At 45.2% G+C, this 11812-nt stretch overlaps 2 protein-coding genes across 3 annotated transcripts in view; one reads left to right on the top strand and one right to left on the bottom strand.

Annotated features, from left to right (window-relative positions):
* Positions 1-1580: 1580 nt before the first annotated feature.
* POP5 (POP5 homolog, ribonuclease P/MRP subunit) lies at positions 1581-4027 on the top strand. The gene is made up of 5 exons (XM_014862464.3): positions 1581-1719; positions 1786-1928; positions 3064-3213; positions 3408-3491; positions 3609-4027. Exons 1-5 carry the CDS (start codon positions 1700-1702, stop codon positions 3722-3724), a joined length of 513 nt encoding a protein of 170 aa, XP_014717950.1. The 5' UTR covers positions 1581-1699; the 3' UTR covers positions 3725-4027.
* Positions 4028-5789: 1762 nt separating this feature from the next.
* The window catches only part of RNF10 (ring finger protein 10), a 30896-nt gene continuing 24873 nt past the window's right edge, over positions 5790-11812 (bottom strand). For both annotated transcript variants that reach the window (XM_014862463.3, XM_070516191.1), the window contains 4 exons: positions 9840-9940; positions 7421-7478; positions 7166-7324; positions 5790-6075 (listed from right to left, as the gene is read on the bottom strand). In XM_014862463.3, coding sequence (XP_014717949.1) covers positions 5999-6075; positions 7166-7324; positions 7421-7478; positions 9840-9940 — 395 coding nt within the window. In that variant the 3' untranslated portion in view covers positions 5790-5998. The remainder of the gene's footprint in view (positions 6076-7165; positions 7325-7420; positions 7479-9839; positions 9941-11812) is intronic.

Genomic DNA, 11812 nt, shown 5'->3' with positions numbered 1-11812 from the left:
CTTTATGTATGTTATACCTCAATTAGACAGTTTTGGGGTTTTTTTGAGGAAGATTAGCCCTGAGCTAACATCTGCTGCCAATCCTCCTCTTTTTGCTGAGGAAGACTGGCCCTGAGCTAACATCGGTGCCCATCTTCTTCTACTTTATATGTGGGACGCCTGCCACAGGATGGCTTGACAAGCTGTGCCATGTCCGCACCCGGGTTCCGAACCGGCAAACCCCAGGCCACCGAAGCAGATCATGCCTGCTTAATGGCTGCATCACCGGGCTAGCCCAGACAGTTTTTTAAAAAGATATTTAAGGGGCTGGTCCCGTGGCTGAGTGGTTAAGTTCGCGCGCTGCGCTGCAGGCAGCCCAGTGTTTGTTAGTTTGCATCCTGGGCGCGGGCATGGCACCGCTCATCAAACCACGCCGAGGCAGCGTCCCACATGCCACAACTAGAAGGACCCACAACGAAGAATATACAACTATGTACTGGGGGGCTTTGGGGAGCAAAAGGAAAAAAACAAACTCTTTAAAAAAAATTTTAAAAAAAGATATTCAAGCAGAAAAAAAAAGAGTACTAAACAGTATGATCCTATTCTTAAAAAGAAAATAAAAGGAAAAATATAATTTAACCTAAGGCAGCAGTTCTCATCTCAAACTTTTCTCTTTGTCTTAGGACCCCTTTATACTCAAATTATTGAGAATCCCAAAGAGCTTTTGGTTTTGTGGGATGTATCGATACTTACCAAGGATATTAAAACTGAGAAATGTTTAAGACACAATACACAAATTCCATTAGCCGTCAGAGCAATAATGTCAGCGCACGTCATTGTAGCCTCTGTAAAACTTTACTGTCCACTCTGAGAGAGGGGGAAAAGGCAAATAACATCTTACTATTATTATGGAAGTAATTTTGACATTGAGGACTCCCTAAAAGGGTCTCAGGAAACCCAGTGGTCCCTGGATCTCACTTTGAGAACCACTGGCTCAAGGGGAAAATGACAGAAGAACACCCCCTGCGTGATAAATTATTCTCTCTCGGTGCTGGGATTATAACATTTTCATTTGCTTCTTTGTGCTTTTCTGTTAAAAAGTTGGAAAATATAACGACCACAGATTGTTTTTGCAAACAAAAAACGAGACAATACATCCGTCCATAAGATTGTTGAAAAGCCAAAACAGTGACAACATATTTGGTTATATGGAAAAATTAAAGCGAGCTCCAACTTCAAAACAGAGGTCCCATTTCCGTGTCAATTCCTGGCCTGTAAGTGCAAGTTCTTGCCCTCAAAAGTTCCACCGTCCAGCTTGGGGAGAGAATAGAAATGCATACACAACTGCATGGCAAGGTAATAGAAAATAAACGTCCCGAGACCCTCGAATGCAGTGGCTGCATCCTACACAGTACTGCAAACTCAGGCGTGGAGCAGAACCACCCATCACAGCTACAAGCCAGCGGATCGCGAAGCCGAGTTCCGAAACGACTAAATCAGACAGTCTCAGCAGAACGCAGGCGCTCTGCAAACGCAGAGGGAGGCGGAGCTTGAAGGAGACTGACACTGGGCTTGGCCTCTCAATACTCTAGCTCCGCCCACCTATCCTACCTCCCTGTCTGAGTGGCTGCAAGACTTGCGGAGGCTAACTTCCCATTGGCCACCGGTGGGAACGCAGACATCCGGTTTGCGCGTCGGGGCGGCTGACGAGGAGGCAGCCATGGTGCGGTTCAAACACAGGTAGGCATCCTTTGCCCGGTCCCTGCGGCCCGGGCCCCGCGCTCACCTTCTTCTCGCCCGCTGCAGGTACCTGCTCTGTGAAGTGGTGTCTGACGACCCCCGCTGCCGCCTGAGCCTAGAAGACCGAGTGCTGGGCAGCCTCGTACGGGACACGATCGCCCGCGTGCACGGGACTTTCGGCGCTGCCGCCAGTTCCATTGGCTTCGCCGGTGCGGGGGTGCTAGGGAACCGGGCGGACGGCGGGATTTGGAGGGAGCAGAGGCCGGAGGGGTTGAGGGGAAGAAGGGGCACGAGCGACGTAGCATCTAAGCCCGATGCATCATCCTCTATATCGTCCTTTTTGGGCGTCTGGGACCCCGAGCCCGAGGTCTGGACGATCCGAAATTAGGCGGAGATATAAGAGCATAAGGCAATGAAACTTTAGGCAAGAATCGCCTGTACTTATTTGGCATGTGTATATTGGCGACTGCAATTGAATTTAATATGATGGTTAGAATTAAATCAGGGGAGCCGTGTATAGTTCCGGGTGTTATTTGGCTGGTTACATTGACATCACATGGAAAAACCATGTTGTCGGAATTAGCCCTGAAAAGCCCTTAATAGGGCCAGAAAAGTACAGAACATAGAATTGTGTGTATAGAAATCAGGAAGAAGGGGCCGGTGGCGGCGCAGCGGTGAAGTGCGCATGTTCCACTTCGGTGGCCCGAGGTTTGATGGTTTGGATCCCGGTTCGGACAGGGTACCGCTTCGCAAGCCATGCTGTGGTAGGCGTCCCACATATAAAGTAGAGGACGATGGGCACGGATGTTAGCTCAGGGCTCATCTTCCTCAAAAAAAATGAAGAGGGCCCTCCCTACAGCCACACTATCTAAAGTGGTTCCCTCTTTGACCATGTGCTTGAAGCGGAGTCCTGGAGAATTAAATGCACATAAGCACAACTTTCCTACGCTAGGTGAGACTCGGTTGGCTGTTGCAGGAGCCTACAGAGCCCAGATGCAGTGGAACCACCTGTTTTCCAGCCAAGGGTTTTCTGAGGAAGATGGATTCCACCCCCACCCCCACCCCCATTTATTAACTAGTCAGTGAATTAGAAGAGTATTTAAAATTCTAAATTCATTCACCAATTCTGAGTGGTGTGTACGGCACTGGGTGTTGTTAATCCCTTCCATAAACGAACGTCTGTCCTAAAATTTTTTTTCTTTCAGGAATCTGATTTTACTCACTGATGCATCCCAAGTGGCATTGCCTTGAACATTTTCTGGCACATAGTAGGCCCTCAGTTACACTAAAGTTTTTAACCTGCTCTTGAGAATCGTTTCTCCAAATGATTTTTTTCTGCTGTAGTGCGATACCTCAATGCCTATACTGGAATAGTGCTACTTCGATGCCGGAAGGAATTCTACCAGCTTGTGTGGTCAGCTCTCCCCTTCATCACATACTTGGAGAACAAAGGTCACCGTTACCCGTGTTTTCTCAACACCTTACACGTGGGAGGTAGGGATGCATATGGTATGGCTGCTGATTTTCAATAGGTAACAGGTTCAGAGTTCAGTCTTAACGGGGCGGGGGGGGGGGGGGTCGTCTTCCTGCTAGCCTGCCACAAACAAGATACTTTCCCCTAGCTCTGAAAGTCTTTGAGGCAGACACCTTTCACAAGCTGTTGACCACAAAGCTCTTTCATGTGCCAGGTACAATTAGAACATGTCAGAAGTTCCTGATTCAGTACAACCGGAGACAGCTGTTGATCTTGTTGCAACACTGCACTGATGAAGGTAAGCAGCACCAGCCCAGTGCCCACTGAGCAGTGACTGACCTGACCTTCCAGCTGAGGAAGGGGTCGCTCCCAAAGGTATCTTTCATCCCTGCCTTTGCTGTCTGCCTTTCTCCAGGAGAGCGGGAAGTTATCCAGAAGTCTGTCACAAGAAGCTGTTTACTAGAGGAGGAGTCGGGTGAGGAGGAGCTTTCAGATGGTGGCGGTGAGGAGGCTGCTGACGCAATGGAGTGAACCTCTGCAGGCTGCATAGTGCTCAAGCCTCAGGACCCAGTTGGAGGAGGACACTCTGGGAGGCAGCGGCATCTTCTACAATTCTCCAAGCTGATGACTAGCAAGTCAGGCCAAGTTACCAGCTCAAGATGGAGGACTTACTCACTTAAAACAAAGTGAGGTCACCCTTACCTAGCATTCCTGGTTAAGGGGTTCTGCAGGTTGTGAAGCCCCTATAGTTACAGACATCTTTGTATTCTTATTGCCTGGCCAAGAGCAGATTTAATAAATGCATCTGGCTTCCATAGCATTTAGCAAACTTAAGTTCAAGCTTGCCCAAGTCTCTTTCCCCCTCTACTCCTGGCCTCAGTGGGGAGATTGGCTCCCTATGTGGTAGTGGATGCAAACCCTCCCATCTGAGGCCCTGTAACAGCAGCCCCTAGGATGGGCCCTAAGCAGACTAGGTCATTTAGAGCAGAAGTATGAGTCAAACTCAGCTGGTCTCATTACTGACCCAAAGGGCCTTAAAAATACCCTATTCCTTGCCAATACTTAATCAGATAACTTGACCAAAAATGCAGTTCTTGCACTTTTCTTGGGGGGGTGGGGGGGAACCTGGCCTCACCTGACGTCATTATTACAAAGCTGAGTAGCAGCTGCCAACTTCTGGTAGTTTTCTGCAGTTCCACCCTTCCCTATTGCCTTACACCTGAGGACACGTGAGACTGCCACACTCACAGGGATTAGGAGGGACGAGAGACTTGTGGTCAGTTTTGATCTGCCTACTAATGACATTTCTCAGATCTGTTTTCTCCATAATAAAATGGATGTCACTCAAAGTCCCTTACACATACAACAGAAAGATTTGTGATTTTTTGCTTCAACGTGCCCCTTTGTGGGCTAGAACACCCTCACCCACCCAGGAGTTCTTGACCCAGGACTTCTGAACCTCTCCCTTTTAAGAATGGCAGGTTAATGCTAAGCCAGCCCAAGACCCTTTAGGTCTGACACTAGGAAAGACATTACTCCATGACAGCAGAATTGCTCAAGCTCAAAGTAGCTGTTACTTTAACCTATTTAAGAAGTATGTCTAGAGGGCCGGCCCACTGGTACAGCAGTTAAGTTCGCATGCTCTGCTTCGGTGGCCTGGAGTTTGCCAGTTCAGATCCTGGGCCCGGACCTACACACCACTTGTCAAGCCGTGCTGTAGCAGGCGTCCCACATATAAAGTAAAGGAACATGGGCACGGATGTTAGCTCAGGGCCAGTCTTCCTCAACAAAAAGGAGGATTGGTGGCAGATGTTAGCTCAGGGCTAATTTTCCTCAAAAAAAAAAAAAGCATGTCTAGCTGACCTATAATGAACTTTAAAAAACCAGAAAGCTCACATTGCTTGTGCAGGTGCTTTATTGCAACTATTTGCCTTCACATTCTATTACACCTAGAGGTCACGTTATTAAGCAGCAAAAGAATTCACATCACTCAAATTCAGCTTGAACCAGGGCATAAGACAGCTCTAAACAACAGGGAGGTGGTGGGCAACCCCACTGCTTTCAAACCTGCCCTGCTCTGCCTCCAGGTGTGCCAGACTCCTCTGCTCATACAACTCAGGCCACTGTCACTTGAAACAAGCTTGATCTAAAGGTTGCCAGGTCCCAGGGCTTCCGCAGTCAATGACAGTTACAGCTTTCCTTGCCAAACAAGCCACGTTCGAGAGGCAAAACCCTCCATCACACCTGCAAGTGCAACCCAGGTCTGGCACCACAGCCCGGCCATTTGTCAGAAGAAAAATGGCAACTCTAACTGTCCTAAATTCATTTTACTCCCATCCCTCTGTTTCTTTAACAAGAGGAGAACTGCACAGATAGAAAAGATTCAGCTATTTTTACATGACAAACTGGTAGGTATGCTGAAACCATGATGCCCTGACATGTGATGTCACAGCAGAGAAGTGCTGCTATGCCACTCTGGTTTGGGCTGCTCCAAGGGATGTCAGAGAGACTCAGACTTATTTTGGGTTGAGAAAAAATAATGGGTCATAAAGACTAACCTGGCAATGAACTAAAAACCTTGGCAGGAAGAGATCTCTTGTGAGTGTCAATACTTTATTTTGGTGTAAAGACAGGAAGCTGGAAAATACACTGTATTTAAAATTTTCTTGGTTCCCCCTCACACTGTGGAAACCCCCTCCCCCCAGAGCTAATCTGTCCAAACTCAAATACTTAAAAATTACAGCAGCAAAACAAAAGCACGGAAAAAAGAAAACCAAATGGAGAAGGTAGCCTGGGCCAGTAGTGTCACTTGGTGTGGACGACTGAGGTGCTGAACAGGAGCTTCTGTTTCTGTTTTTTTCTCTTCTTTCCTCCTTTCTCTTCTAAATGGAAACAGAAAGGGCGCTCAGGTTAGAATGCTATCCCCTTGTCCCCAACCAGCTTTCATTAGTGAGAGAGTGGCAGCTGAGAGCGCAGGCTGTGGAATTCGACTGCCTACTAGACTCAAACACCAGTCCTTGCATCCGCCAGCTGTGTGTGTGTGTGTGCTTTTTTTTCTGCTTGAGGTATCTTCTGGGGAGATACCCAAATCCCCCCAGTACATAGTTGTATATCCTAGTTGCAGGTCCTTCTAGTTGTGGCATGTGGGACGCCACCTCACCGGGGCCTGACGAGCAGTGCCATGTCGGCACCCAGGATCCGAACCAGCGAAACCCTGGGCCGCCGCAGTAGAGCACGTGAACCCAACCACTTGGCCATGGGGCGGGGCCCAACTGTGTGTGTTTTTAAATCTTTTAAAAAAATTTTGTGTGCATGTGAGGAAGACTGTCACTGCACTAACATCTGTGCCAATCTTCCTCTATCTTATGTGGGATGCTGCCACAGCGTGCTAAGATGAGTGGTGCTAGGTCTGCGCCCAGGAACCAAACCTCCAAACCCCAGGCTGTCGATGTGGAGCACTTGAACTTAACCACTACACCACCAGGCCAGCCCCTAGGTGTTTATTTCTAGGCAAGTCACTTTATGCCCCTAGACCTCCCGTTCCTCATCAGTAATGTAAGAGTTACACCCATTTAATAGGGTTATTGAGAGAATAAAATTAGCACAATGCTAGGCACATAGAAAGCACACCATAAATGTTAGTGTTATCCTTGTCTAATGAATACCAGAGTAGGGGTGGGCTTTGAGCTTGACTTTTCCTTCTATTAGCCACCCTTTACCAACCCAGTATTCTAAAATCTACCCTCCACCACTGTGTGAGTTGTTCCTCAGAATTTCACATCCATAATAAGGCCTCAATAATTAATCTGGGGTGGCAAAAAGGTCCTGATATACCAAAGGGAATGTTAGTTGACACGAGAATGTGAGCCTAGAGGCTCAGAGGGAAAGTGCCCGACTGATTAGTGATGTCTGCCACTGGATCCAGTTGGGAATGACAACCCTGAGCTGAGCACTCCACTGTTTTGCCTTTACCAGAGAGGGGATCCGAAGTAGCTGGCGTGTCCAGCTTCATGAAGGCTGCTTCAATAGCTTGGCTGAAGGAATTCTGGAAGCTGGGCACAGGAACACGGTCCGAGTTATCACTCTCCCCATCGCTGTCCACAGGGGCAGGAGGAATTAAGCTGTTTTCATCTAAAAAACACCAGTATTACAATTCTAGAAACAACTCTAGAGGCTTTTACTTTCTGAAAGGGGTCAATTCCCCCTTCACCACAGGTCCAACCTCACCTTTCTTTGGAGCAGTTTTGGGCCACACATCTGCTTTTGCTTTTCCGACCCTCAGCATCTGCCAAAGTGGGAAAGGGGGGAAAAAAGAATTTTAAGTAACTGGTCCAATTTCTTTTCGAGACTCCTACCTTGATGCTAACTGGTTAGGGGGCCAAAGAACCAACTACCACCTCTTGAAAAAAGATTTTCTAGGTATTTTCTCCTTAACACACTGTTTTGGTCATGTCCTCTATATCTTGACCAATGCAACTGGCAGTGAAACTCACAAGGTGGGAAACCAGAAGCTGTTTTGTTCCTTAAGAAACAAGTAAATATTGCCAAGAGGAATAAGAGGTTCTTATTCAGACTCTCAAGTTGGGAATCCTGACTTTGTGTCATTCCCTGCTTCTAATAAATTTTCCTGCTCTTCTTAGGACCCCTAAAAACATCAACCTCTTGGAGTAAGCAGTGTGCAGTACTCTCCGATTTTAAAACAAACCACTTGGCAATTGAACTTCAGTTATTTAAGGCCATGAAAAGGACAATTTATCCTGAAACTGCTCCAACAGCCTTCACTGCCTTTTACAGTCTTTGCTTTTTCAGTAACTCCTTAACTTTTAGATCCAGCCATAGACCAGATTCCCGCAAGTATAGTAAAATCAGAGCAATCCTTTCTGCCCGAGGAATTTTTTCATCTCACTTGGCCAAGGCCAGCTCTGTAATTGTTGAGGGCCACTATGACTCTGATCTGCCACACACGTCATTGCCAACTCAAAGCAAGGTGGATTTTATTCCTGGAAAAATACAAAGAGACAAGCCTCACAAGATTCAAGTACGAATGTCTTGACCTAAAGTATGTGTCCCAAAGTGAGGCTTGCGTATCATTTAAGATCAGCTGGATTGGCAGACAATGATTTCATGGAATAACTTTTCTTCATCACGTCCCACTTTGATGATCTCCCTGGGAGTTTGGGGTCCAAATACAGTATGGCATCTGAATCATCTTCCTCTTAAAACATCATTAAAATATATATATTTTATTCTTGCCACCAAACGTTTAAATGTTTAACTTGAATCCACTCATGAAAAAACAGACAAATGCAAACTGCAGGACATTCTATAAAGCACCTGGCTGGGATGCTACAAAAATATCAATGCCATGGGGGGAAAAACAAAAAAAAAACGGAGGCGAAAGGAACGGTTATGGATCAAAGGAGACTAAAGAGACTTTGACAACAAAATGCAGTGAGTAACCTGTGACTGAATCTGACTGAACATACAGGACACTGGGACAAATGGGGAAACAGAAATATGTACCATAGTAGATATTACTGAATCAGTTGTATTTCTTTGATGTGATAATGATAAATGTGGTTATATAGAAGAATGTCATTTTGGGGGCATGTATCTCAAGTATTTAGTGGTGAAGTGTCATTCATGAGGTCTGTAACTTATTTTCAACATAGCAAAAAAATACAAAAAGAAAGCAAATATAGCAAAATAGTAACAACTGGCGAATCTAGGTGAAAGGTATGAGTGTTCATTATACTATTCTTTCAACTCTTTAAAGTTGGAAGTGTTTCAAAATATAAAGTTGAAAAAAAGAATGGCAATAAAACCTAGTTAAAAAACAACTTAAGCATTTGACATAACTCCTGAGAGCCACTTGCTTATAACCGCTGAAGCCTAGCAGTTAATTTTCAGGATTGCTCTCAATTATTTCATCCTCCTTGACTTCAGGACTCTCTTACCAAAGTTCAATTCCTGCTTATTTCTCAGTACAAACTGCCATTTGTATGTGAGAAACATCCATTATCAACTGCTCTAAAGGACTTAACAGCTAATAATTCCAAATTAGCCCCAAAGAAGTTAATACTGACTTCTTATGGGGGTGCGGTCAAGCTGTCCATCTTCCTCAGTTATCTGAACGCAGGAATGGTGAGTGTTTGCTGGTTCTTTAAAACATTAATAAAGTGATTTGACATCAAGTCTCACTAGCCTAGTGTTCCCCGCCCCAGCTCCCCAAAAAAGCTGGTTTGGCTAGTTACAGGATAACCAAGACAACCTTTCCCTTCCCTCAGTGAAGAGGAATGGTTTATCACATGTTACATGCCGCTTGAAACACAGGTCCTAGAACCAGGGAACAGTTAAAATTGATTGATATACTCCCAGCCCCTCAGTACACAAGTATCTCATGATTTGTTAAATAGTTAAAACTCTGCTTCTCCCTCAGTTACTCTTGGCCTCTTTCCTTGTAAATCTATGGTAATATCTGAGACTAAATCCATGTTCCCTCTTAAGGAGGCCTTCCATGATTATTATAGTCAGTGCAACATTAGCTGCTAAGTCTCTCCTCCTCCAACAGAGGGATTTCCAGAAAGAACAAGCAGCAGAGTTCATGGTAAATACCCTTAGGCTGCTTCACAAGCAAAGGATTTACCTGGGCAAAGGAAGGGAAGGGAGAGTCTTCTTCCAGACTGCCAACGCAGAATGAAGAACTGCCCTGACTGGCAGTGGGTGACAGAGGGGTCAGCAGAAAGTCTGAAAGGGAACGAGAAACCTCATTATACAAATTCCAAAGAGTTAGTATCCTCTTAACAAGAAAGGAGACATGAACCCTGAACCAGGTCTGGATAATTACCAACCCCACTTCAAAAACAAACCTTGATCCAACTTCAACTCTGCCACATTCTTACAAGGCCAAGAACGTGGCCTATTATATATATACGGAGAGAAAAGTTTAGTGGTTACAACAATACTAGAAGGCATGGCAGAATCTATTCTCACAATAAAAAAACCCTTCACACATGAGCTGGCTCTCAAGGCCTAGGTATTGGACTGCCATGGACTGGTTTTATGTGGATGAAAAAGCTCCAAGAAAAGATATAAATTTAATCAGGTCAGCCTTATGTTCCAGCCAGCAGATATCTACAATCTGGGAATATTCAGGTAGAATCCAAAACACACATCAACAAAACCCAGCATGAAGAAGTAAGCTTTTCCCTGATACTGCCTAGGTAATAGTCTTCTCCATTCTTTCTGACCTAGCATTGAACATTTCCGCAGATTGGTCTACCTACTGCCCTGACCACTGCTGGGAGGGAGAAGCCTATTCACTCTCCCAGTAGCAGGCCCTAGGCAGCCAGGGCTGCTTAGTACCTCATTCCTAGGACCATCCAAGTGCTCTTGCCCAAACAACATTAAAGCCCATATGCGTTCAGAAAAGCTAGTACATGAAAACACAATCTTTGTATCACAATGTCCATGTTCTGCTCATATTCCTTTGTCCAGCAGCTCTCTTCTTAGTTAAACTGAAGAGCATATAGGTGGTGCAGCCCTCAAGATACAGGTAATACTCCCCGTCCCAGCCACTAAGTGCTTGCCTTAGCCTCAGGCTCCTAATCTGCAAAGTGATAGGCATATGATCATCACAAGGATCACCAAAAGTTTTACATATTCTGATCTTGGACATTTTGTTTAAAATGCCTGACAGTGAAATAAACTTTAAGTATCAAAAACCATCTGCCATCTGGATGAGATCAGACAAGATAGCTCTCTGAAATTACAGTAACTCTTAAGCATTCATTTCATAACACATTAATACATTCTCTTTATATAAGAAAAAGCATTTTCTGGGGTCGGCCTCGTGGTCAAGTGGTTAAGTTCGCGCACTCCGTTTCAGCAGCCCAGGGTTTCACTAGTTTGGATCTTGGGTGCAGACATGGCACCGCTCATCAGGCCACACTGAGGCAGCATCTCACATGCCACAACTGGAAGAACCCACAACTAAAATATACAACTATGTACTGAGGGCACTGGGGGAGAAAAAGCAGGAAAAAAATTTTAAAAAGATTGGCAACAGTTGTTAGCTTAGGTGCCAATCTTAAAAAAACCCCACATTTTTAAAAGTCTAAAGACCCCTTTGAACCACCTCTCAGTCTTTTTTTTTTTTTTTTAAAGATTGGCACCTGAGCTAACATCTGTGCCAATCTTCCTCTATTTTGTATGTGGGACACTGCCACAGTGTGGCTTGACGAGCAATGGGGTCCGCGCACAGGATCTGAATCCAAGAACCCCACGCTACCAAAGCAGAGCACACAAACTCAACCACTATGCCACTGGGCCAGCCCCTTTGTGTTTTTTTAAACCCACAAATGGTATCATGTTTTGTCTTGTTCTACAACTTCCTTTATCTTAAAGATCTACCTATTAGTTCATGAAGAGAGCTATTTCTTTCTTCAATACATGTAAAGTATTTTATAGCATAAATGCTATAACTTAGCCATTTCCCTACCAGTAGACTTTGCAGGCTGTGTCTTTTTTCCTTGCTATTATAAATAATGCTACAATAAGGAGACACATACAAAGATGCTTAAGCATACAGGGGGAGTAAAAGTAAAAACTAGAAGTAAG

This window comes from Equus asinus, chromosome 8 (assembly GCF_041296235.1).
Source record: "Equus asinus isolate D_3611 breed Donkey chromosome 8, EquAss-T2T_v2, whole genome shotgun sequence".
NCBI classification, from domain to species: domain Eukaryota; kingdom Metazoa; phylum Chordata; class Mammalia; order Perissodactyla; family Equidae; genus Equus; species Equus asinus.
The sequence above is the reverse complement of the archived record's forward strand: the minus strand, read 5'-3'. Positions and strand labels throughout refer to the sequence as shown.

Coding starts and splice junctions, on each gene's coding strand:
- POP5 (XM_014862464.3), top strand. CDS start 1,700: ATGGTGCGGTTCAAACACAG. Junction 1,929..3,063: donor CAGTTCCATTGGCTTCGCCG/GTGCGGGGGTGC, acceptor TTTCTGCTGTAG/TGCGATACCTCAATGCCTAT. Junction 3,492..3,608: donor GCAACACTGCACTGATGAAG/GTAAGCAGCACC, acceptor GCCTTTCTCCAG/GAGAGCGGGAAGTTATCCAG.